This window comes from Lagopus muta, chromosome Z, assembly GCF_023343835.1.
Source record: "Lagopus muta isolate bLagMut1 chromosome Z, bLagMut1 primary, whole genome shotgun sequence".
Lineage (NCBI taxonomy): Eukaryota > Metazoa > Chordata > Aves > Galliformes > Phasianidae > Lagopus > Lagopus muta.
In genome coordinates, this window is record NC_064472.1 from 17,750,938 (window position 1) to 17,778,221 (window position 27,284).

Genomic DNA, 27,284 nt, shown 5'->3' on the forward strand with positions numbered 1-27,284 from the left:
CTATCAAATAAGCCCAACTTAGAGACACCACAGTAGTCCAATACAAACTTCATACTTGGTCTACTTTTGGTCATCGTCTATCCTCAGTTTCATGGTGTCTACCTGAGCATCAAGAAAGAGCACAATTCAGCTGATCCCAGAAATCCGAAGAGCCACGAGGAGCAGTCAGTGCTGCAGAACCCCACCATAAGGATTTTTTCCCAATCCAAGCTCTGAACTGGCGTTGCATAAAAGCTACTTCAAGCTTGTGCACACATGTATGTAGTCAGCATTATTGTTTATGGGGTGAAGGGACTGGGTACAAAGGTTGTATGTTTGGGTTTTACGTTGTTAATGAGGAAGAAGTGGAAAGAAGAATGGAAAGCACGGGAGGCACCAGCAGCCATTCAGACTTCAGAAAAAACAGCCAGCCTCAGCAATTATTACGGAGGGCCTCCAGAAGACCTGAGGAGAATAAAGGCTGAGAATCTAGGCACACTGAAGGACAGGAAAACTGTGTTTCTATTGACATATCAAATACATCCTTTCAGGACACAGTCCTCCTGTTCTCAAATGGTAAGGTCTTCCACAAGCAAGCTGTGTGGATGCACTGGCAGCCAATGTAGCAATCCATCCTCCATCTCCAGCAGTTATTAAGTATGGCCTATCTGTAGGGAGAGTAGAATCCAATAACCTTGATACAAGCTTATACAAGACAAAGTTTGCACCTGAGTATTTTCAGTATAAGCAGTTATTCAACACGACCCTGCAAAAGAATGGAGCAGATGAGACCATACATTCACCCTGTTGGTTGTTTTTTTCATAACACTATGAAGCAACAAAAATCATTAAGACACGCGGATGACCTGCCATCTATTCCGTCCCATTCCTGCTCAGCAATCCGCAGACCAAGACCTCTCTGTTCTGCTTGCAATAGGCAACACAGAAGAAAAAAAGGCCTCCTGTCACATCTTCCAAGCTTTCCACTCCTGTGGAAGTATGGAGATTAATTCCACCCTTTTGCACATTAGAAGAAACAGAGATTACTTTGTACAAAAGCCATTTTGTATAGAACCTATTATTCTTATTTTTGCTCTGTTAGCAAAAACTCCAGAATTCCAAGCAGTATAGGAAATCCAGGAAACTGAGTAAAAATTGCAAATTCTCAGCACAAGTGTCCCAACAGGCACAAGAAGTGCTGAGAAACAGCATAGCAGTCACACGAGCTTGCACTCTGCAACCATTAATTACAAGTGCAAGAGCTCCCTTCATTCCCAAAGCACCATTTATAAACACAGGGCTCTAGGCATCAACCAGCCAAGCACTGCCAGCAAACCAGGAATCCAGTGTGCATTTTTGTGAAGCTTGATGTTAACATGTAGTGCCTAACTGAAGTAATTTTAAAAGACATACTTGCATCCAAACAGAAAACTTACCAACTTATGAACCACAAAGGTGTAGGACAATTTAAGTAAAGCATGAGTTGAGGATCTTCAAAAAGAAAAAAAAAAAAAAAAGCTTGGAGACTAAGGTCTGTTATGCCTTCCTAATGAGATTTAATTTTCTTAAATAAATAAATACTTACCACAGAATCACTCAGGTTGGAAAAGACCTTAAAGATCATCGAGTCCAACCACAACCTAACCATACTACCCTAACCCTACCATAAGGCCATTAGATATCATTTAATAAATAGGTGTAGCTTTTGTATGCTGAAACCTAAACTACAGCCAACTAAAACCAAAATACTTTACTTATTAAATACTCTACTTATGATCCCTGTTTTATCTGCATCTCTATTTTCTTTGGAGTGGTCAGAAAACAAAGGAGAAAGAAGCCACCAATTCAGAAATATTTTTCCCTTTTTATAGAAGGAAAAGGATATAGGTTTGCACTTAGTTCCAGGTGGAGATGCACATGGGCTGCTGCTGAAACTCTATCCTCATACACTCCACCCAGGCATTCCTCCTGACACCTGAGCCACCTCTGGTGTTTGAACATGATGTGCTGGTCAGGGAGCTGCTCCATTGGACAGATAAATAAAGGAAACAAAGTTTGCCAGAGGAGGGCAAAAAGGCAGCGTACATATTAGCCTAGCCTCAGACAGCTGCACACTGCCATCAGAAAGTATTTGACACTGTGAGAGCTGCCTCCCATGCAACAGAGAAACCTCCTGTCATGTATTAGTTTAGAAGGCAAACTGAAAGTACAGTCAATGTATTTTATACAGACATTTCCACCAGACAAGTAATAATTCTTCAGTTGTTTTGTTTAGTAATCCTCCAGCTGCAGCTTAGCTGTACGTTGTAGAAAAATTTACTGACATCACTTTTTACCATAAAGCAGGGAAAACTTCAACATTCTATTTTACTCCAAAAACTAACGCTTGTCCTTTTCTGATGAGAAAAGTATTTGCTTCTGTTCCTCTAGCAAACACCAAATTACAGAAGCCTCTACAGAAGGTGAACTCTGCAAGGAAATGCTTTCATCTTTGTCCTGCAGGAGCTAATTCACAATAATCTCATCACTACCAACAGCTGCAATTCCCAAGTGCACTATAGAAGTCTCTTTTCTCTTCATTTGCCTGCTACTGAGAAGTCTAAACACTGGTACTGAATGAGTACTAGGAGAGTATGCAAGTAGGAGAAACACAAGCGTCTCCATCCTTGAGTCTCATAGCATGACCAGTTATCCTTTATTTTTTAATTTGTGCTTCAAGTAACATGCTTCTGCCCAAAGCTACAGCCACACAAAATACTCTCAGTAAGACATGTCCCCCTATTAGTTTCTGAAGACCAGACAGTCCTCAACTTTCACATGGGCAGGAACTCACTAGGGACTTCCATAGCTTAGTTCAAGTACTGTTTGGGAAAGTGAAGAAACACTGCCATGCAAACAGACACATGTAAGATACTGTAGTAAAGGCTACCAGGCCCTTATTTGGGAATTGCTGCACCCAACCTTTAATCCCAACATAAACAAGATTTCAGGAGCAACGTCTGATTTTCACATTTAGGATTATAAATATATACACACCCACCAAAAAAAAAAAAAAAAAAACCAAACAAACAAACAAACAAAAAAAAAACAACCAAAAAACAGCCTAAACCCAGCTTCCATTTGTGTCTAGCATGTTGCCTCTCTGTACAGGGCATAGGCTGCCAGTCCAGGTCACTGAAATACAAATTGCTCTCTAGTTCTCTTCTATAATTTCCTGCTTCCATGAGCACACAAGATCTACTTTCCCAGTGAACAGTGGAAGAGCTTGTGAGCAACTCAAGTTACCTTTCACAGATTCTTTACCCCCCCCCAACCCACATTACTCTCCCCAGAATAGCATGGCAGCTTGGCTGGTTCCTGAGCACAATTCCTCACCCTAGCAAGGGGCAGCCAGTAACATGCCCAGGCTACCTGCAGCCAAGTCCGACTCCATTACAGCAACTCAATCCTCAGGGCTGCACCCATTGCTGCCAACTGCAGTGGCTGCAAAAGGGTCATTCTGGCCAATGAAGATAGAGCACACATTGAACAACTTAGGTAGATTTCAGATAGAACATTTAAAACTTTTTTTTTTTTTTTAATGAAAGTCTGAAGTGTTGATGGACAGCAGTATCTACTTTCAAGGCAGGAATGATATTTTAGTAGCAGAGAAATTGCTAGGAAAGGTGTTCAGTTACACTCGTCCTCCTATCTTCCAATCCAGATAAGATGGTTTTGTTAATACAAGGGGGAATGTGTCAGCTGTTTAATAATGAAAGGGAAGGAGCAGCAAGGGGTGGGGATGCCAACATTTTGTGCTCCAGCATCTGTTACTAAATCACTAGGTTCCCAGATGCTGCTGCTGCTCAATCTCCCCATGGTTTCCACATGAAGTTGCTGTTAGCAAAAGCTTCCCAGAGATAACAGTTCAGTCTCAAGCTGATCCATCTATCTCAGCCAAAAGAATCCCAAAACACATTCACCATCATTGCTTCCTGGCCTGACACTTTACAACTCATTCCATAAGATGACAAATAAAAAGACTAAAAGCAAACAAGTCTAGCCTAAAAACTCAGGTCTTAAACTGGTCTGCCAGACACCACAGTTTTTTGACAGTAACATGGCATCATAATATCCAGTTTGGTGCTATTTAACACTTCCTAAAGATACTAAAGAGATATTCTGTATTATCTTTCTTCCAAAAATGTTAGATAAGTGTTTTATGAAACAGAATTAGTGCATCCTTCCCCTTTCCCAAAGGGATGAACAGACTGCCTCTCCCAGTGGGAAGTCTCACTGACCATAGGCACCATCACAGAATGGCCAGGGTTGGAAGGGACCTCAAGGATCATGAATCTCCAACCATCTCATGAATCATCCTTGTGTCTATTTTCATGCCATGCAGTCACACACAGCAAGCTACACAAGATCAATTGAGCTGAAGATTTTGCACATAAACACACTGGAAATCCAGGTACAAGAACAAGATTTAAGCTCATTACAGGTTTCTGTAGAAGGCTTTAACCAGATACCAGCTTAATGAGGCTGCTATCCATTATGGATGTATTTCAGGTGATGTGGAATCAAAGACTCATTCCTTTTACTTAGACAACCTTAACAGATGTAAGGGAGGCAAACTGCTCACAAAGGGAAATTCAGAAAGGTAATAATAAGTAGCTGTAAATACTGGTGAGCAAAGCTTCCCAAAAATACACATTCAAGTTACATACAAGTAAATATTCCCATCCCTGAAGTTAGAAGTTCACTTCTGCTCTCTACAAACCAGAGAACAAACTAAGGAGAAAAGCTTCAAATTCCCAGTTCTGATTTACTTCAGATTATTCATTTTGAACAGTTCAGAGGACGTGGTATTCATTCATGTTTCCCTAGCTCCTCCCAGGTGTAATTTATGTATTTTCAGTTTGGAAGTTTACACTTCCCAGCTCTTATCCTTTCCATTTTGTTCAGACTGCCATGTTTTTCAGCTGGCACTTCTGCTCATCAGTAATCCCAAGGCATAATTCTCTATAGATACTTAAATCAGATTTTCTTCTGGGATTCCTGAAGCAAGGAAATTGAGACCATGTAGTCAGAACCCCTGCTTCCATGCTAATGAAGCCTCCAGAAAACATACATTAAAGTTGCAGCACGTCTAAAGAGAAGAAAAAACAAAACACATCCTTCCCATTAAGTATAAAGACTGAATTGCATACTATTTTCACATAATCTTCCCTCACTTTGAGACTAGACATTCATCACAGAAGTACGTTTAAACCTGCAGTTTTTTCCTCCCAGTATCAGGAGCTGTGCATAGCTTCCAGACTTCCCAAATTTTTCTTATCACCAATAGCTCTCTGTGAAGTACCACATCCCCTGTGAAGTACTACATACACTACCAGCATAAGTCACCAGTCACCACATGCACATCTCGTGCCTGCCTCTGTACCTTCTTCCAGACATCATTCCCACTAACCTCTTGTGCTAAACTTTTGCTTAGTAGGGAATGCACAGATGACTGCATAGAGACACTTGTAAAGCCCACTTTTCTATTACCAAAAGGAAGCACTTAAGAGTTCTAGCAGCAGAAGCCCTGCATGTTAGGTAAGAAAAAGATGTGCTAAGTGAGAAAAATTCAAACCAGGCTGCAGTCCTTTGATTTTTGCCAATACTAAAAAAATGTTTTTGCCCCTTAGGATTAGAACCAGCATGCTTCTGCTCCTCATGGAGATAAACAATGTAAAGCAGATAGCACAGCATAAATGCTCAATACGAAGGCACAACCAGCTCCTAACTTTTATGTCCTTCTTACATTGCTACTAGAGAAACTTCTGCCTTGGTTCAATCTTCATTCAGAGCATCAGAACATCCTGCTAAGTAGTAAGACCCTGAAGGATTATTACTCTATGTACATTATTACTCCATGGACATTACTGTAGCTGTTTAGAAGTCAAAGCATCTAAAATCACTGGAAGTGATATCACCTCTTACTAGTTTTTTAAATCCACCAGGTGCTCCTGTACATAACAGAACGTGCAGCTACCATTTAACTTGCTTCTTACACAGCAATTCTGTCTCAGGTAACTGAGCTGAAGAGGCATTCCATTACTTATCTAATATTCTGCAATTTATCTTGATTTAAGCCACATACTTTAAGCACATCCTCATTTTACAGTAGCAATGCCTGTGCTATCTGTGGCGGTGATCATTTCCCATTTGACTTCTCCCAGTACTGCTCCTTCATGCACAACCTGCCAGTGTACATGCATTCAGAACAGTTAAAAGAACACGTCCTGCAGTACACACAAGGCAGATTCCTCTAGTCCTTAGGAAACCAGCATCTGGTTATGATTAACGCTGCTATGAGTAATGCCACATGTTCACAATTTTGTCCTGCTCATGACTCAGACTGCAGCTGGAGTAAGTGTGCAAAGAGCAGATGAAGCCAGCATCAGAGTTCAGTGAACAAACAGGTTATCAAATGCTGCAGGCCTGGTTTAGAGCCAGGAGCAGCACTCTGCCTTGCCACGTGGGCAAGGAGGAGGGTGAGAAAGCATTTGCCTCATCTTCCTGTAGTAGCTGCCTGCTTAAATACTTTTGTTTTGTGGTTGGCTTTTTAAAAAAACTACCAAGACCACAGTCAATGCAAAGGTTGGTATGCAGTGATACCATATTAATTAGCAGAAAAACACACCTACACCTGCACAGAAGTTGTTAGCCTTCTTCAGATGTTCCTATGAAAAAACAACTCTAATCTCAAAGTCTCCTACTGTTTGTACTGCTCAGCCAGAGAAGTTAAACAAGAAACAGAGGTGCAGGAAAAGAAAAAGAACACCTCCTCCCCCAGGCAGGGTCAGACTGCTATAAAAAAAAAAGTCTTATCAAAATTGGACTGTGTAAACTCAAGGTATAGTTTAGTAGGAAACATGTGAGAAGATAAATTCCTTCAATGACTGACAATATTTCACTTTCTGAGCACAATATCCAAACACTGGGGGTTACAACAGCAGTTTCTTGCACCATCTCCCAAGAGCCAAAACTGTAGCAGCAGCCACCATGAGGCTGAATGTGTGACCAAACAGGTCCACTGCAGGCCTTTGAGCACACTTTGAAATTATGTTCCTTCTTGTGTACTTCCAATTTCAAGACTGCTTTCCTTTCTCTAACATTTGTAATTCTGCTCTGAACATTTTTCTGCCACCCCTGAATGATATATGAATTTATGTGCAATACATCACTGCTTCGCAAATGCCTTGTTATGAGAGTTAAGGATATCTGTACACCTGCAGGTTAAGGGACTGATACAAGCTCTGGATTTACAGCATTTTAAAATGGGACACAGAAGGATCTGACTCATATTGTCTACCTCCTTCCCCATGCAGAAGGTTGCTAAGTGTGAAGCATGCAGATAAGCACACAAAACTCCATAGCTGACTGCATCTCAGTTTATGAGTTCAGCAACTCTGCACACAAGCATGAATTTAGAAAAGAAACCACCAAGCACATGTACAGGCTACTACAGACAGGGTTATTCAAACCATGTGAAGAAACTCGCATATTCAAAAGAAGAATAGCAAATAAAAATCTTGCTCTTTTTGCCAAAGGTTGCATTTTTTTCTAAAATCCTAGCAAATTAAACAGAGCCTGGAAGTCCAAGCATAAATATCACTACACAGCACTCATGCTATTTAGATGTTGTCTCAGTGTTAAGGCAAATAACTAGGGCATAGGAAGATTGAGCACAGGTAGGGGGAGTTCTCATTATGAGGCAAGATTTCAAAACAGCAACCTTCCTCTGAGTCCATACTGGCTGAAAAGTCCTGATCACGACCACCTTTCCCACAAGACATGTCAAGCTGGACTCATTCATACAAGTAGCAGAGATAAAAGTTCAGACAGACTGAGATCTATGACCAATGACTTTCATCCAATCAGTACAGATTATTATAAACCAGACTCATTATTATCATGCACATCGTAAATTTTCTCTGGTCTAAGTTTGTGCTTCTGAAGGGCTGCAACGTCATATTCTCACAGGGATCATGAAACCATGTAAGAAGAGATTAAGGGACAATTGAACACAGCAGGACAAGTCAGTATTAGGTTGCTACATAACAGTAATAGCTTCATCATATCACGGAAATGGTGGTTTTGATCCATGTATTCCATTTTTTGGAACTGCATCACAAGTAGACCTGTATGATTTTGGAGACTAGAAGTGACAATGAACAAGGAAAAAAACAGTGGTTGTTTTGTTTTTGTTTTTTTTTTTTAAACACAGCTGAACAGATGAGAAACATTACAGTATATTGTATATAAGTATCCAATTTTTAGTGTTACAAAGCTTATTCTAGGAGGAGTTTTTTTGACTCAAGCTAACTTGAACTGAAGCGTATGAGGCTTTAGGCTTGAAATTGAAAATCAACACTCAAGGAAGAAGCCCTTCAAATCCTCATACATTGGAAACTATCAAAAAAATTGTAGTCTTATTTTAATTTCTGCAGCTAAACTTCTCCCCTCACTTCCCATGCCCTTTAACTCTTCTCCTGTTGGGGTGAGGAAAAAGGAGAGGTATGTAAAAGTAGAAAGAATTAGAAAATAAAGTCGGTCTCCTGTTTAGAACTTATGGACTCATTCATATTTGATTAAGCTTAAGTCTAGGGCTTTGTATTGATTTATTTCTTTAATGAAACATGCAAAGCCTAATCAAATCAAACATTTCTTATTGTAGAGTTTTGCATCAGGTAAATAAGAGCTGGGTTGGGTTTTGTTGTTGTTGTTGTTGTTTGTTTTTTCCCCCACTACTAAATACATGGAAAAAACATACTTACTGCTAGGAATAGCATGCAGTACATGGAGAACGAAGAATGGCCAGAATAAAATGATAGTCTGGAAGAAAAAACAACAGACATTTCAGTATTTTTCCATGTTTGCCACAGTGATGTTATCTTACAGAAGTTAACAGGAAAAAAAACAAACATTCCCATGCCATTTCAAGATTGCTATCAAGGCATAACAGACATCAGTTGTTTCTGTCAGTAGGTTTTGACAATTAGCAGAAGCCCCACTGTTTCAACATCAAGTTGATCTCAGCGTCAGGCAGTAACTCCCTGTCCTTCAACTCAAGTTCAACCTGTAAGCAAGCACATCCTGAAACTAGAAACAGCGTATATTAGAGCAGAATAGTTGTTTAGCATTCTGACGTTTCTGAAAATTTTCAGGACAAAAAGCCTAAATATACCAATTAAAAATCAAGTGTTTATCAGATAATCACAGTATGCACACAAGCAGCGCAGTTACTGTATGTCACCATCAAGAGACAACATAAACTGCTCCTATTTAGATGTGCACATTTCTGAAATGTGAGAGTTCATATAGACCATGATTGTCTGCCACTGAAGGGAAGAAAGGCAGCTAGCCAAGTGCCAAAGCTGACACCTAACCCTGTATTTGTAGAAACAGCTTTACACTTGGCTATTTCCGTTAGGGAAGGCAACACTACCTCTGACTTCTAAACAGCTTCTGGAAGGCCCAGGCTGAAAGGCACTAACATCACCACTTCATCACCAACTTCACCTTTAGGGAAGTGGCTTAGAAAAAAAGCATAGAGCAGCAGATGCCTGACAGGGCACAGAACAAAGCCCAGCCACTTCTTCGTCAAGAAGAGACAACAAAATGCTAAGAGATTTCTGATCCAGTCCTAAACGGGGAAATGAAACTATACTTCAGCTCTCTTCTACACATTACACAGAGCACATTGTTGAGAAAACATTTAAGTCTCTTCACAGGTTATCTAGCAGGTCTCACTCAGCCTTCTGTGTAATTTAAGGGTGCTGTGTTACACCCTCACTTAAACCTGACAAACAAATTAGCACAGGTTAATAAGTTTTGTGGATTCCCAGGCAGCTCCCTGCCACCTCCAGCAGGTGTCCCAGCTGGTCACCGCACCTGGGGGCCTGAATCAGGGATCAGTAGAAAGTCTCAGTCAGTCTGCTCTCCTGTCAAAGAGTAACAGCGTGCCGCAGGGCAATCGGGTTTACCGCAGACATACCACAGGGGAGGTAAGAAAGCAATCTCGTGCACAAAACTCCAAAACTGCATGATTAGTTTGCATGCACAGCATTAAGAAATGCACTGCGGAGGAGTAAGAAACTTACATCAAGTGTTCTCTGTAGCTCTTAGTTTACATTTGACTATATTGGACTTTCAAACCACAAAAACAGCTATTTTTGAGCTATTTCAAACACTACGAAGAGCTTTGTTTCAAAGAAACTGGAATGAACTCCAAAAAGATGAGCTTTGTATATGTAAGTATCACAGATGTTTTCAATTCTTCAGTATAAAAAACATCTTCAGATGTTTAAAATTAAAAAAAAAAAAAAAAAGTAAAACTGCAATTTTTGCAGGATAACCTTCCTCTACTCCAGTACTTCTTAACTCTACTGCGTTAAGATCTGTTTAGAACTCTGCTGTGAAAGCCAGAATGACAAGAACCTGGAAACGTTCTGTCTGTCGGACACAACAACCAAGTACTCTTGAAGTGCCAGCAATGAACTCCTACTATGCCAGTATTTTATCCACCACCATTTAGGTTATTGCTGTTGTCATTAGATCTTCTCCTGTATCTCCTGAGGGCAACACACTGCCAGCTGAAGGAATTCAGAAGGTTATTGAATGAGAGAAAAGATTTCTTACATTCATTTTTTTGAATCAATATGTTAAATATGTTGCAGCCTACAGACATTCGTGGTTCTAGACAAACATAAGCACAGTGTAACATTAAGAATACCTTGTTCCAGGTTGAAGATTGCAAAATTTAAGTGCACTCTCATCTGACAGATTAAATTAGCTGTACATGACTGAAAACTTAGTGTTTAGCACATGAAGTATTGCCAAAAATACAACTTGGACAAAATATTGATCCAATTTGTACATTGTGCAATCCCAGTGAAAGTTCTTTGGCAATACTGCTGTCTCTGGACTTGTTAAAAATAAAACAATAATTGTTAAAAATCTTAATGCTTTTCCATTGTTTCAGTTAAAATATTTTGAAAAGGTTTCATGACCATTCCTCAGCACACAAATACCTTCTCAAAGCCAGCAAAACATCCTGTCTACTGTACCAGACAACCTGCTTCACAGCCCAGGCCTCCTTGGAAGCACATTGCCAGTGCTGGCCTGCCATGAGTCAGGAATTTTACAAGTAAATAACAATTAAGAAATAAAAGTAATTAAATATATATATAGATATATACATACATACATACCAGCACTTACTAGTTCTAAAATGACCAAAGTATTAGAATTTTTGCAGATAAAATCCTACAGACAATCCTGAAAAACTCTACTTTGGCTAATGAAGGACAAATTATCCCAGTAGGAATTTGCATCTCAGATTTCATGAGCATTCAAATGGTTTCATGGGATATTGTTCCCATGTCATGAAATAATGTTGGTAACCGTAAAGTTTTGTTTCAATTCTTTCAAAACCAGCAAGTCCAAAGTCAAAAGACCAGATCTGCAATCTATGTCTTTTACTCAGTATCTACCTCAACTGGTTAATTAGAACATGAGGAGCAAAGCTTCATTTAATCAGGAAAAATCAAAAGCTGTTTCCACTATTACTACCAAGATAGAAGAGTAACTTAAGAAGTAACATCAAACCAATTTCAGCTATCAATTGATATCTAAAGCATACTTAGCTCCTAATGTGTACAGTGAGCTCGCTATCTAAAAAAGGTCTTAAAATAAGAGAACTTAAGGGCTGGTTAGTTTTCCTGAAGCTTAGTTTTGCCACAAGTTTATGTATTATATGATATAGATGAAATTAAAGATAGCTCTACCTCCTAGAAATGGTTACCATAGAAGTGATTATGATTATCACTACAGTCTGCTACTGCAAGCCCACATTTTTAAAGGTTACTTGGAAAAGTAATCAAAGTATGAACAACTCTTGCAGAGAAGCTGCAAACTACAGCAAATACTGAACCACTTAATACTTTTAATCAGGATTTCTAACAACAAATAAGTAAATCTAAGTAAGTCTAAGAAAGAACACCTTGTTGGCTTTGATATTTACAACAGTTTAATTCTGGTCTATTCTTTTTTGTGCATATAGGACAATTTAGTTAGGAGAATGCAACCTATCTGAAAGCAGCATTTCTTGAATCACCTCATGTAGACAGTAAACCTCACAATATGTAAACTGCCGTCCCCTTTATTCAAGGCTTCTGCAAGGAAATATGGTACAGCTTGAGGACAAGATATTCCTAACAAGGTACAAGGCCAGCTGGATTACCTACTAGAGCTGTACAGAGCAGTAAGTTTCCTAGATTTTTCACAGTGTAAACAGATGCATAAAATCATAAAATGGCCTGGGTGAAAAGGATTACAATGATCATCCAGTTTCAACCTCCTGCTATGTGCAGAGTCACCAACCACCAGACCAGGCTGCCCAGAGCCACATCCAGCCTGGCCTTGAATGCCTCCAGGGATGGGGCATCCACAGCCTCCTTGGGCAACCTGTTCCAGTGCTTCACCACCCTCTGTGCGAAAAAATTCCTCCTAATATAATATCTAATTCTAAGGATTCTACAATTCTAACAACAAAAATAAAAAACACAGAAATAGGAGGTTCTAGGAAGAAATAAGCAAGTTTTTGTTGTAGATTGTTTTTTTTTTCCTATTTGCAATTACTTTCCTCCCCCTTTTCCACAAGTCTTTTGAAACAAGCTTTGTAAATACTGTAAGAAGTGGGGGAAGAAAGTCAACTTTTTCATGTCAGGATTATTGTACAGTGGTTTCACTTCACTGAATGTCAGAATGCTCGTCTCCACTACTAGGTTGAGCAGGCTCTTAAGCCTCTGCAAACACAGTCTACTGGGTTTCCCTTACCCCACAATACATGGAAACAGGCAGATAACATGCAATATCTGTTTTTCCATTTTTAAACAGAAAGATTGCACATTAGCAGGATAATCTATTTGGGCAACAACTAGTTACCTGGCTGTTCTGCATTTGTCACCTTGTACATATTGTGCATATTGACATGCAGTTACTAGAAGAGTAAACTGCATTGTGAGATAACCAGTAGGGGGAAAAAGATGGATTAGTCTCCTGCTTTTTCTTTTCAAATGAGCAGCAGGTCATGACTACTCTTGGATTTACAAATATTCTTCTTCAGTTTCCATTCATGAAGTAACAAGTTACCAAAACTGATATTCTTACCATGCACAAGTATGTATGTTTTGAAGACAGTATTACTAAGACCAACCTACCAGCATATTGCAACAGCATTGCATACTCACGCTGCAGAACCACCTCTAAGTCTGCTTCTGTCAGGTTTGACTGTGTCACTCAGTTTAACTCAACACACAATTGGAGTGCTTTATTTCTTCCTATGCCTCTAGTTAGCATCTTCAAAAAAAAAAAAAAAAAAACAAACCCAAACAAACAAAAAAAATTAGGAACTTGTTTACTTTATCAGTAATACAGGAAAAAGTGAGAGTGAAAGCATCAATAGACTCAAACCAACATTTAAGCCTTTAAGTCTGGTTAGCGTAGAAGCTCTTTTCATGGGCCATGATCTCATTAGAATGAAGGAAAAGGAAGATCAGACACATGATCCAGACTGCAGAATGGCTTCTCAGTAGCTTATTGCGAGCTCATCTTTCATATCAGTTCCTCCTATCACCAGTTAATTTCTATTGCAGAGGCAGCTTGTTATCTAGATTAAGAACAACCCTACTTCATCATTCACTGTAGCCCAGGAGCAGCTTCTAAAGTTTTTAAAAGTTAAAGAGATTAATTCACTACCACATTTCAGCTTTTTCCTTCCATGTAAACTTTTCATCAGCATCAAGTGTGGGTGTCCTGACTTTAGGTTCCATTTCTCAAGATTATTTGGATAGGAGTAGAAGTCTTCACAAATTAACCGTTTTATGTCTCAAATGACACCAATGCCAAAACGGACAAACTAAATCACTTGATTAATAGTGAAAAAGTATCTGGCATTGTATTCATCCCCTCAACAGCTTTGGTGTCCAAGCTTCTTAATTACTTTTTGGCATGCATCTTTTCAGAAGAGAAAGCTACTGATTAGATTCTGATGAAAACTACTCAACATTCAAGCTTCAGTACTGTGTAAGAGCTCATATGTTAAAAGCTGTTACAGAAGTAATCGGAATGCAATATACAACATAAAAGTAGAGTTCTAGCAAACATGTAGTTAACAAGTTTGTACAAACTTTAGAGACATTTCTGATTCATTATGTTGATACAAACTGATTCGGATAAGTAAACTATTTAGTTATGTTTGAATGATTAAGCATGGTTTGATTTTTGACAAAGCTTTTCAGTTTCCAAACAAAGTTTTTATGAAGTATTCCAGTATGAATTTATTTTAGTACAAACTAATGCTTCATCTTAGAAATACCCTCAATATCAAGAGAGTGCAGAAAGAACAATTGTTTACCAAAGACAGATTAATCAGAATCAAGTGTCCAGTCTTTTGGGCTAGGCTTGAAGAAATCCATAGCAAACCAATTGCAAAAATTATCTAATGAAACAGGGAGAAAACATGACTGATTTGCATTTTAGTGAGTATTGTCTCATTTAGTTTTGAAGGTGTTTTCATCAGGTAGAAGAAGCAACATCAGAGTTTCCAACTTTACTTTGAAGCTCAACTAAACTTTAAAGCAGGTTAGCCCCGTGCCAGCTGTCTGACATGAGTACTTAGCTCCTGGGTACTGCTCTGTGCAATTTAACTGCAATCACTGGCATGATCTGCACACACCACCTGTGAAAGAGCTCAAACAGGCAGCTCTAAACAAAGAGAAAGTAAAATTCCTGGCAAATGATTAGTCAAGGGCACCACCTTGGCAGTTGTACTGAAATAAATTATAAAGGTCAAAGCAGTCAGCTCTAATTTCCTAAAGACCTCTTTGAAGATTACACTTTGAGTTTGCAATAGCAGACTACACAGCTTATTCCAAGAGCAGGCAGCAATATATCAACAGGAATAGGGAGCTGTTTTTTTCCCCACAAACTTCCAAGTTCTGATATAAATCTGTACATTAGCAGTACAATCATAGCCATGAACATTAACAGCTGTGCTATCAGTTACTAGTAATGGGTCTACATGACAGACTGAAACTAGAGATTTTCAACTATTCAATGGTAAACTGACCTTCAAATAAAGTGTTTCTCACACACAAACATTCCTGCTGGTCTGCTTTTGAGGCAAACACAGTTTAGATTGCACAGACTGCCTCTAAAGTAGCTTGCCTTGTGCAACGTGGTTTAGTATCTACCACCTATGGTTCAAAGGTTTTAGTTGTGTGTATATGTTTAGTGAGCAGACAAATAAATCAGCAAGGACAACTTCTTGGACTTGCCTAGTCATCAGGTTCTCCTAGTCCTACAAACCCAGGACTCTGAACTTTTATGTTCCAGCCTACCACCATACTCAGATATAACTTCTAAATACTTTTGTCAGTGGAAAAAAAAATATCTTAGAAGTCAGTGTTTATAACACTGGGAGAAATCCACACTGCCCATCTCAAACGTAGTAAGCACCGCATCCAAGAAAAGTTGGGAGTAAACACAGGAAGCCAGAGCAAGTAGACTAAGAGCATTTTTGCACACACCCAGGATGATTACATGAAGGTGGGGGGCAATACTCCTCACTGAGCAAGAAGGCGTGCAGATGGAAACTAGTTTAACCTGTCAAAGCAAGAGAATAAACCAACCAGCTGCACTGCACACTGCAACCAAGTTTAGCTACTAGAGGTTGGCATTTGCAGTTTAAATGAACTTGCAGGTGTTCAGCATGTTTTATAAATACCCATGCCAATGCTGCCTCTCTCTCTCTGTATTCAACCATCCTATTAACAGGCAGTGTGGACGTCAAGAAAAATTAAAGAATTATTTGTTTCAATTTGAAGTTTCCTAAAAAAAAAAAAAAAAAAAAAAAGCTCTGAAAAATGTCCTCAGAATTCAAGTGTGTACCGTGAAGGGTATTAACTCTAAGAAAAAAAGCAAGAGTCTTAACAGTAAGGTCTTTTCAATATGTACTACACAACAAAAATATAGCAAATATTTTATGCAGAGTCAGTAGATGTTGAAATATCATCACTGTCTGCACCCATCTGCAGATCACCTGTATCTTCTATTTGCTAAGAAACAGAGGTTATGAAAGACATTGCATTTATGCACATGCATAATACATACAGTGGCTTACTTCTGAAGCTGTAATCACAGCTAAAATTTTTGCTGACAGGGCTAATTTGTCAAAAGAATGTTTAGAATTATGTTCTCATGCCCTCCTGTGCAATGAAGCTCAAATGACAATATGTTTATATATACAAAAATGTGTAAATACATAAAATCTAAAAAACTTGAACCAGAAGTCACCCAGATTTGAAATTCAATCCAGATTTTTCAGATGCAACCCACATGGTCAATAAATCCCATTACAAAGGGACACATCTGGCAATTATGAAATCCAGTTTGGAAGAGATTTAATATACAAACAAGACAAAAAATACTTATACCCTATGTTTCTGTAAGAGACCAGAAACAAGTCAACAATACTTAAATAGCAGAAGTTTTGAGAAACAAGACTCAGACACCTCCAAATTAATCAAAGGTCAATAAATGAATAAAAGCTAACAGATAAATGAGTTCAAGAAACTACATTATGCATTGACCCTTCTCTTTTTACAATGCACTATCAGGTACAGCTGGAGATGCAAACAGAAAAGCAAAGTTAAAGTATCTCAAAGAGAAAGCCTGCTTCAATGTTTTGAGGCCAATGATCAAGCTTTTCCAAGGGCTCAGGAAATATGGAAAATTGTTAAGTATTCTTTTCAGTTTTAATAAGAAATTTAATTTTATAAACAAATCATAAATCAAGATATCTCAGCACCCACTTATCATACTGGGTTAGGAATCCAGATGCATCATATGCAGGAGGGCTTCTTAGGAAACACCGGAAGTCTCAAGATCTACTGAGAAGACAATGTGGCAGGTACAAACAATTCAACAGCTTTTCTTTTTTGGCAATGTTGCTGGACAGGCCACGCAGGAAAGGTGCTTCTCTGAATCTTATTCAGCAAATATACTGAACTTATCAGACATATAAGCAGCACTGGAGGCAGTGACCATGTGATGCTAGGATTTCTGGGACAAAATCATCACAGCATAAGAATCTCCCATCCCCTTGCACAAGAAAACAAATAGGAATAGCAAAACATCTTGATCCAGTAAGCACCATCTGACTGAGTTCAGACCAAAAAAGCACAAGAGGTAGAAACAGACCATCTATCAAGGACAATAATTGATGCATCACACAAGCATGCTGTAAAGAACTGCTAAGGCTGGAGCTGGAAAGACTACTCTATTCAACAGTAGAAGAAATTGAATGAGAGTAGCAGATGACAAGAATTCATACAACTGTATATAAAGACAGAACTTTACAGCTATTTTATGAACGGTAGAAGACTTCAGTTTTTAAGAAAGCAAGCATATTTGTTTTCTGTAGGGTTTCAGGCAAGATACCACAAAAAGTGTCATTCACAGTAACTGCTGCACCAAAATACAGTATTAAAAATACAAAACTGCATTACCTTCATAACCTACCTGCCAGTTCTCCATAGTTCTGGAGTATATCTGAATTGATTCCTAAGCATTATTAAGTTAAATTGATTTGTCCCAGTTAAATCATTTTTGAGATTTATGACCACTCATACAACAGCACAACTTATGAGAAAGTTAGAACAAACCATAAGTTTTAAAAGTTAGGAGCCCATTGCTTTCCAATATTGTAAGAAGTTGGATGCTATGTTACCAATATGTTTCACAATCCTTATCAGGTTTTGATTCTACAAGCTGACTTTATTCTTTTTATAACTTCTACATTGTTTTGGGAAGCGATTTTTACAAACAGAAAAATTAAAGTAAGTATACTTCCTAATTTTAAAGTTCTATGCAGAACTTGTCCAAATTACATGTCCAGATGTAAACAGAATTTGCACTTCTTTCCTCCATAAGGCTATTAGTGTCTCCATGACAATACCGTACAATATTATTCAGGAGACAATGAGTAGTAACACTGCATACTTCATATTACATCATTTATTCTCAACACTCTGTGGATAAAGTTCAAATAGTCTCAGTTTCAGTAAAGCCTTTTGTAAAGGTCAGGTGTAGTATGTTGTTTGTGTTACCAAGTTCGTAACACAATAAACAGAGGTGACAGCATAATCCTCAATGAAATATTAAAAAAAAATTAAGCTGTACATAGCAGCTAATACATTGTTTAAGAACTAAAAATTATTCGCAACTCTTCAGTACCTTAAGTTTGTTCTGTCTCCTTTGCTCACGTGTTTGTGCACCTTGATTACGAGTTTATCGTGAGTTTTTCCCCAGTGTTCAACATACTCCCCCTCTACTCTGCCCTGGTAAGGCCTCATCTGGAGTACTGCGTCCAGTTCTGGGCTCCCCAGTACAAAAAAGACAGGGATCTCTTGGAAAGAGTCCAGCGGAGGGCCACAAAGATGGTGAAGGGCCTGGAGCATCTCTCCTATGAAGAAAGGCTGAGTGAACTGGGTCTGTTCAGCCTTGAGAAGAGGAGACTGAGAGGGGACCTGATCCAGGTCTATAAATATCTAAGGTGTGGGGGGCAGAATGGCGAGGCCGGACTCTTTTCAGTGGTGAGTGGAGACAGGACAAGGGGAAATGGCCGGAAACTGCAGCATAGGAAGTTCTGCACAAATGTGCGCAAGAACTTCTTTACAGTGAGGTGACGGAGCACTGGAACAGGCTGCCCAGGGAGGTGGTGGAGTCTCCTTCTCTGGAGATGTTCAAGACCATTCTAGACACCTACTTGTGCGACCTGTGAGGGAACCTGCTTTGGCAGGGGGGTTGGACTCGATATCTGAAGGTCCCTTCCAACCCCTACGATTCTGTGACCTACATAACTACACTAGACATTCAAGCTTACAAGCTCATTTTGGACAAGTGAAACCAGCAAATATAGTAAAGTACACTTAAGAGAGAAATAGCAGAATATTTATTTACAGCTCCTGCTGGGAAATATCTATGGTTTCTATTAACTCCTTCCAATGCATGAACACTAACAAGATTCATGAACAATCTGCCACAGACTAGTTAGGAAGTATGCCTTATGACTAACAAAGAATGGAGAAGTCACGTGTCCTTCCTGAATCCTCTATGCCTACTCCTCTTTCAGGAATCCAGGTAAATTGCCGATCATTTTAATAGCCCAGCACACCTACCCCTGTTCTACCAGGCCCTGCTTTGTTCAAGTGAGAGATTAAACAGCCATTTGGCAAGTTACTATCGTTAATAATACTAAAGAAAGTATCTGTAAGGCAATCATATCAAGACATGCATTTGTGCTGTTTATGAGAACTGACATTAATTACTCACACCACTAACAGGAGATCAACTTGTTTTTCCCCTCCACCCCTTAATTCAGAGACATGAACACTCATCCTTGCATAGACTACTTTTCTAAAACACTAAAAACAAGAGGTATATCCAATAATGAACTTATACAGTATGGTATTCTTTTCCACAGTACAACTACATTTAAAAATACATCCACATCTTTGTAATCGCTTTGTAATCTCCCATCTGAATAAGTATTAGAAGCTCTGCACACGACTAGCTGGAATTGAACACAACAATACTTTCATAAAAGTTTCAGAGCATATTTTTATATAAATCACTCAGCCTAAAATTATTTGAAGTACTGCACACCAGCTTCTGCATCAAAACTAACTTAAATGCCAGAGAATGCCTGAAGAAAGGGTTCTCCTACCAGCAGGTAGGAAAACACTACTTACTAATACCCACACTCATCAACTTAAGAATTTCTAATTTAAATAAAAATTACATTTTAATGTAATATACATCAACTTCCATATGCAGCTTTCAACAAGATATGAATGATATTTACACTTGTATACTTATTGTGATCCTCAGCTTAGTTTAACCAACAGTATTAATGGAAGTGCAAGTATACCACAGCAGTTGTCAAGGGGCGAAAGCTAAAGCTACCAAACGCTGAAGACAACCATTTTCAGAGTAAAAGAAGATACAGAATTCAAGAATTAGCATAATCAAGTTCAGGCTAGTGTAAAAACTTCACTTGAACTAACTAAAATCCAGTGCTACCTTAATCAGTGTAGACAACCAAGCAGAACTCCACTGCAACATCTTCATGTTATAACATAAATATGTGCACAAATATAATTCAAGTGTATCTTTACTCAAGACCTCCTGCAATTCAGCAGGCTCCCAGTTGTACTTGAAATGGTAGTATTCATTTGATGTTTTCAACAAAACATGCAGTGATGCTTATCCAAATCACTAAGCTTCCACCCAGCTTAGGAGATGAAAAGAGAGATCAAAACAGCACAGCAAGCATACTTTAAGTACACTATAAATTTTTACTCTGGAAGTGGTTTTCTCACTATCAATTAAAAAAAAAAAAAAAGTAAATAAAGTTTAGATTTTTTCTGTGTTCAGTCTCCCAAGTTATATTACTACCCAGTCAGCATGTCCAGTTCAGAACCTGTGATTTCATACACTATGAACTCATCATACCCAAGACATTACCAAGCCATGAAAGAGGTCTCAAAACCAAGCCTACAAGACCACTTAGACTCACCTTCCTTCATTGATCTTTGCTTTGTCTCCTTGGCACGGGAAGTTCTCAATGTAACCCAGACTGCAGTTGATCTGTGTCCAGTCAGGCTGGCACACCGCAAGGAAGTGAGGACGCAGTCTGCCTATGGAGTACTTGGCAATGTCCGTCAATGACTGGCTAGCAGCTGCTCCAAAAATGAAGGTTCCAATGGCTTTGTAAATAGTGGCTACGTAGTTATTTCTGACAAATGAGTTTGAGTGCAAATGGTTATAAAAGACAGAGAGAGACTCTCCTAAGATTATCTGAAAGAGAAAGAAGGACAGCAGTTAATCACTTAAAAAATACTATTGTTAATGATCAAGCATATCATTTCAGATTAAAGAAAATTGAGTTGCAGAATTTACGCTCCCTAGGAGTTGATAGTAATCATTTCTAAAACTTTAAAACACATTATTTAAAATAAATCATTTTTGTCCTACTCTGCATCACGTTGCACTTTATAAAAGCAAGTTGTACAGGTAAGCTGATTCTCAGAATATTTATTACAACAAAGCTTCCACTGGGTAAAATTCATTCATACTGTTTGACACAGAGCTGATGAAAAGTATTCTCTTCAATTTTATATTCCATCCTACACTGACTTTTCACTACTTTAGTATCTGCTAAACAGAATTCTTCTGTCTTATCAGGTTTTTCATGGTTTTTTGTTTTGGTTTGGTTGTTTTTTGTTTTTTGTTTTTTTGTGAAGCCAGAAACCATTCTGAAGCATCTAAATTTGATTTTCACATGTGAAAGGCCAGTTATTTAAACAAAGTAACCTCCTAATCCTTAAGAAAAGTTTATCTTTAGGGGAGAAAAAACTCAAAGGATTTCTCATATTGCGTGTTCAAAGTATATGCATCATGAACTTATTAAGTATTGATAGGAAAGGAGATTTTTTCCTCCAACATCTGCCTTTGGCAGAAAGCATGTTTTTCTTAGAACAGGTATATAAATCTTCAGTCCCACTGCTTATATTACTATTTCATCCAGAGTGGCTGGATATGAGTCAGCCAGCCCCATTTTATATAGAAAGGCTTTTCTACAGGAATAGATTAGATATATGTGTATAAAGTCACTTTCAAAAATCCTAAGGATTCAGTGATAGCTCCATCTATCACTTACAAGAGTGACACATCCATGATGTCAGAAAGGCAGAGACTGTGAATTAAGCTGTACAAAAAGGCACTGACACCTGAGGAAAGTGGCTGTCGGTAGCTCCGCACATGTAAAGCAGGCAGACATGTTAATAAGGGTACAACACTAACAATTTTTTTGCATTCTGCACCCAGCTGGAACATTAACTGAAGCAGAGAAACACCAAAACAAGGACAAAAAGCTGAAAAAAAATCTACATTTCAAGCACAGAAGTCAGTATGTTCTTAAAACAAATCCTAGAGAATACCTCTTAATGAAGTAAACTGAAACAAAGTATTACAGCCACAATTAATCCTATTAAAAGAACAAGGCTGAAAAGCTTAAAGAAAGGCTCAGTTGAGATGACAAAAAGTGACATCACTACAGCTACGTCACTGGACTCACAGTATTCATCTGCAGTGGTCTACATAAAAGCACTGAGGATAAGACACTAATACTTGCTTTTAAGTGTCTGACTTGATGATTTTCTGGCAAGACTGTTTTCATTTCATCACTAAAAGATCTCTAAATGTTCTGAAGGTGGCTTCATTAGACAAGCATGTATACAGACTCACATGGAGACTGGATAAAAATCAAAGGAAAATCATTCATTAAAAATTACTAAGTTCATTGAAGCCTTTTCTGACTCAGACAGGCCCTCATCTAAAAGTGGCCAATAGGAAAGTATTTTTCTGTTCTTTCTTACTTCTGTTTTAACCACTGCTGAAATGAAATAAACTAGATGGACCTCAGCTGTGACCAAGTACGGCTGCTCTTATGGAGTACTGACTACCAGCATGAGCAGAGTGAAAGAAGTGGTCCTACCATAAAAGGCAAGATCTTCCAGCACAGATCTCTTGCCAGTTAACTGAACAAACAGTAAAAAAAAGTTTTTGCTGTATTTCTTTTAAGTTCTTGAACCATAGGCTTTCCTCCTACTCACAAAAAAAAAAAAAAACACCAGAGCAAGCCAGTTCTGGTTCCCAGTCCTCACATTTCTACAGATACGGAAAAAAGATCCCATCCAGGAGCACACAACCTACATGTTGACATGTTTGAACCTAGAAAAAAATCCCTGTCTTGAGTATTTGTACAAGAGTCAGACTGCCATAGTTTTCTCTGATTTGTAACCCAGAGAAGCAGTTAGCCAATATTCTGCTTCTTTTCCTGTTTTAATTTCAAGAATATACTTGGATAAATTGTTAAACACCTAAAGACCTTATCTGGCATGAAAGTTTCAGTTCTGCTCAAATTGTAACGTGATCAACTCTGATGACAATCAGCACATAGATACAATGAACTGAGTATATAAGCTTCCTGACATATCTGAACTGTGATGCTGAAACCTCACCTGGAGGGCAGTCACACAAGATATAAGGCATGAAACGGTTAACTGGTGAGCTCCAGACTTACTCTCAATTGATGACATGTTCATGCCACTTCAGGCATTAGCACTGATACTTCTTGCTTACACTTCCAGGAGCCCTTTCACTCAACCCAGCAGAAAGCTAAAAGCTATTTTCAACCAGATTAAGGATTTCCAGTAGCTTGCACAATTCAGACGTGACACTGTAGGTGGCAAAAGACAGTGCTGTAAGCGGAACCTGACTTTTTCCTCAATAAGAAGCTATTACGTTGGCTCACCTGGCAGAGTACAACTAAATCTCAAGGGGCAGAGTTAAAATATGCTCGAATCAGTTCATTTAAGCTAGGAGTTGCAGTCAAAGAGGGAGATCCTAAACTGCCTCATCCCATTCAATGGATACTTAGCAGTTGCACAGGAATATTACCAGTTTGCTGATTCAATGTGAAAGGAAGACAACCTTAGGAACTCAGTTGATTCAAATGAGGTGCAGAATAAAAGTAAACCCTGGCATTAACTCAAACATAAATGGATTCTGTGTGAAGGTGCAACTTCTGGAAAAAAATTCCCTGGCTACTCATTCTTTTTTTCTAGGGTTATGTTTGTGGTTAGTTCTGATTGAAGTCAGAATTTTGAGGGTTTCTATTATTAGTTTATTCAAGAAGTTTGTACTTAAGTTATACTTCCACATATAGAAGAACTTCCAATGATTGTGCAGCAGGTAGGAAAGCTGTCTAATATGTTATACTGAATTGTCTTCTGAAAAGAGCAGTTCCCAGAACAGGAATGTTCAAGACAGTCATTTGGTGCACATCTGTGTTATTTTCAATCAATAAGGAACTAATTTTCCGTATCTCAAGCCACAGAATTAAGTAACTTAAAAAAAAAAGACAACTACTGTCATAATTCTACCATGTTCTTTTTCTGTTCTCCAATTCTATTTGTTTGGCTTCAAAAAGCAGAAATTTATCAAGTTATCTTTTTTAGAACACCATTACTACTGCTTCAATACCTAGTTGAAGGGCATTATTTTGAAGCTGGGAAAACCTACAGAACACAGTTTTAGAGATCTGTATTAACAGATTCCCCCTCCTTCCCACCCCCTCTGAAACCAAATGCAATGAAAAAAAGTTTAACTTACAACAATTATACTGAAAGGAACAATTATTCCTGCTAACAACTTATAAGAAATGGTGTCCTCTTTGTATGGATAGCGGATGGATTCATCACTACAGAAAACTCCTCTCTGGAAGGGGATACGTCTTGAACTGAGAATTGCAAAAGGCAAGCCAGCTAGCAAAAAGGAAAAAAATACATTACAAAAGCAACATTAAATCTATAGTGATTATTACACCCCCAAATATGCAAAGAGAAGTGCATAAAGAGGAAGAGGCATGCAGCAAGTCAGAAAGTTATGCACTTTGCCCGATGACTGCCTTTTTGTTTTTGCAGCTCCCTGGAAAGGCTGCTGAATCATACATACAAGCATAAGGAAGGAAGATAGGATTTCTTTCACCTTCATATTTGTAGCACATCAAGCATGAAAGCAGTCTGAAACCATGAATGAGTAAACAGTTCAGTGACAGCCACTGAATTACTCAATTTGCTGCTACTGCCACAGTTATTCACTATTCACTTACATTGCAGTGAGCAACAATTGTCCCTTTACCTCTTTTCTGGCCAGGTTGAGAAATTAGGAGAGCAGAAACTCTCATTTCATAAAAGCAGAAAATGCGTGCTCCTCAGGGAGTGCAAAAGCAGAGGGAGTTTTTAGGAAGGGGGGAAGGGTTGACTACTTGTGCATACAAGAAGCCTCCTCACTTCACACACTCACTGGACAGGTCCAAGGAACAATGTGGTCACTGCACATGCCCAACAGCCTCAGGCTTGGAGATATTATTCCTATCTTCCACAAAAGAAGTTTCTGACTCACCCTAAGCACAAGATGAAGATGAAATTGTTTGTAGCTCAGGAGACCTGCAACACTAACTAAAACTGGTCATTTGAAAGCAAAGTTCACAAGAAGCTCAAAATAGAGCAAAAATTCCCACAAACAAGTATAGTCACATTTTCTAAGCCTGATCCTTCAGACTTGACACACACAGACTCCGCAGGCACTGCCTGTATGGGGATGAACTACCTCAGAAAGAAGTGACTGTATAATAAAAAAGTAGTGGGAGGCTACCAGGAACATTGAACAAAACTGTCTTTTTTTGATTTAGTGACATTAAGTGTTTAAGAGCACTAGCTTAAAATTCATTAATATCACATACAAAATGCATACCAGCTTAGAGTTAAAGAACATCTGCAGGGAGAAAGTGTTTGTTATCTACCAATCTACCATCCTTATCACAAGGATAAAAACCAGCCTCTTTGCTGCCTGCCAGAAGGATGCTGCTGAAGTCACATTTCCCCTAACAGAGGTTCTGAGGAGACACAATCCAGCTCTTCCTTACCATATACACACATCAACCACCCTCAAGTGTCTACAAACACTTGAAAAAAAAAGTAAATATAGAAAGAATTAAAAAAAGAAAAAAAAAATGCAGGGAGGAAAAAAACGGATGGATTAAAAAAGAAAAACATAGCAATCAAGTAGTAGAAGAATTGAGTGGTAGGAAGAGCAGGGGCACACCAAGTTAATGCTCAGGTTTAAAAAAAAAAAAAAAAACAAAAAAAACCAAAACTTTAGGATTTTGAAAAGGATCCTTTCTCCCTTTTTAATCTCCACCAAAGTCCTCCAAACTAAGCCTGACTCTTGGGCCAGGCACGGATGAGGAGTAATTCAGCTACACCAGTGATTTGCTTCAGATCTTGCTCTTCACATTATGTTGAAGTAAGTGTTTTAAATAAATGCTCCACTTTAAAACTAGAAGAACAAACAACAAGCTAATGACTCACAAGATGAGAACTTCCTTGAAGTGATCCCTAATGAGTGTGATACAGCACAGCCATAGTGCAGTAGTTTAGAGCTCCTGGTAGCACCCAGCTGGGATACTTGGGCACATCACAATCAGATGTACTCTGTATTGCTAGTTATAAAATTTAATAGCATGCAGAACTTCCTGTTACTTCCAGGGAAGAAAAAACCTGCCACTGTGAAAAGGAGCTATTACCAGTTCCACACCAGAGAGACTATGATTGACCTAGTGCTGGAAGCCATCCAGGCACACCAGCGGAACAGAAAAAGGACAGAAGCACAGGTTAAGAGCTGAGCCAAGCCAAAGCCTATCCAAAACACTGAACCATTCAGATACCCGCCAGCAGAGAACCCTGAGAGCTCAGCTGTGCTGTGCAAACACAGCCTTTCTACCAGTGGGGGAAAAAAAAAAAAAAAGCTGTCCATTCATCTTAATAAGAACAAAATGGATTTGGAAGACACCACAGCCCTCATTTCTGCCCTCCCCCTGTGCTGGTGTTATGACAGCATACCTCTACATCATCAGCTGTTTGGTAATTAGCTACATTGTGTGACATGAGTGAACCTGCTGATTGTTAACATGACAAAGAGTGACGGAATTAAAATTCTGTTTTTGCTCTGCACATATGAAGATTTGATACTTCTTTAGATCTAAAAAAAAAAAAAAAAAAAAGATGTAAAGATATAAAGAAAAAGGCTTATTTTCACACTGGTGATTTTTACAGGTTTACTCTTTTAGATTAGATTCAATCGCAGGAAAGCTGTTGCTCACAAAATTGAGTTCAGCCTAAAAACACAAGTCACAGAATGGCTGAGGGACTTCTGGGTCCATGTGGTCCAACTCCTACCCAGGAAGGACACCCAGACCAGGGCACCCAGGACCATGTCTGGATGGTTATCAAAACCTAAAGTCTCTGCTCTCCTAGTCAGGTGTTGTCTCTGGCACCAGGTCACCAGCTATGTATTACTCTTCTTAAAAGTATGCTTTATGAAAAATAGCATCAAGGCGACTTACTCCTCATTTCCTCCTACCCCAACCTCACTCTTACAGTTTTTCATCATCAGCAAGCTTCCAGAGAGCTTGGGTTATATTTATTTTGTTGTGTTTTGAAACTGCATTCTTTTTTGCAAAGAAAAGGTGTCTGAAACGTGTGCCCACTCTTCAGCAATACTGAATTTATGCAGTAATTAGT

At 38.7% G+C, this 27,284-nt stretch overlaps 1 protein-coding gene across 2 annotated transcripts in view; it reads right to left on the reverse strand.

Annotated features, from left to right (window-relative positions):
- The window catches only part of PLPP1 (phospholipid phosphatase 1), a 53,296-nt gene that overhangs the window by 5,766 nt on the left and 20,246 nt on the right, over positions 1-27,284 (reverse strand). The window contains exons 2-4 of one of the 2 annotated variants that reach the window (XM_048932397.1): positions 24,313-24,464; positions 20,654-20,934; positions 8,787-8,844 (exon numbers count right to left, since the gene is read on the reverse strand). In XM_048932397.1, coding sequence (XP_048788354.1) covers positions 8,787-8,844; positions 20,654-20,934; positions 24,313-24,464 — 491 coding nt within the window. The remainder of the gene's footprint in view (positions 1-8,786; positions 8,845-20,653; positions 20,935-24,312; positions 24,465-27,284) is intronic. The other variant, XM_048932396.1, reaches the window with a different exon arrangement.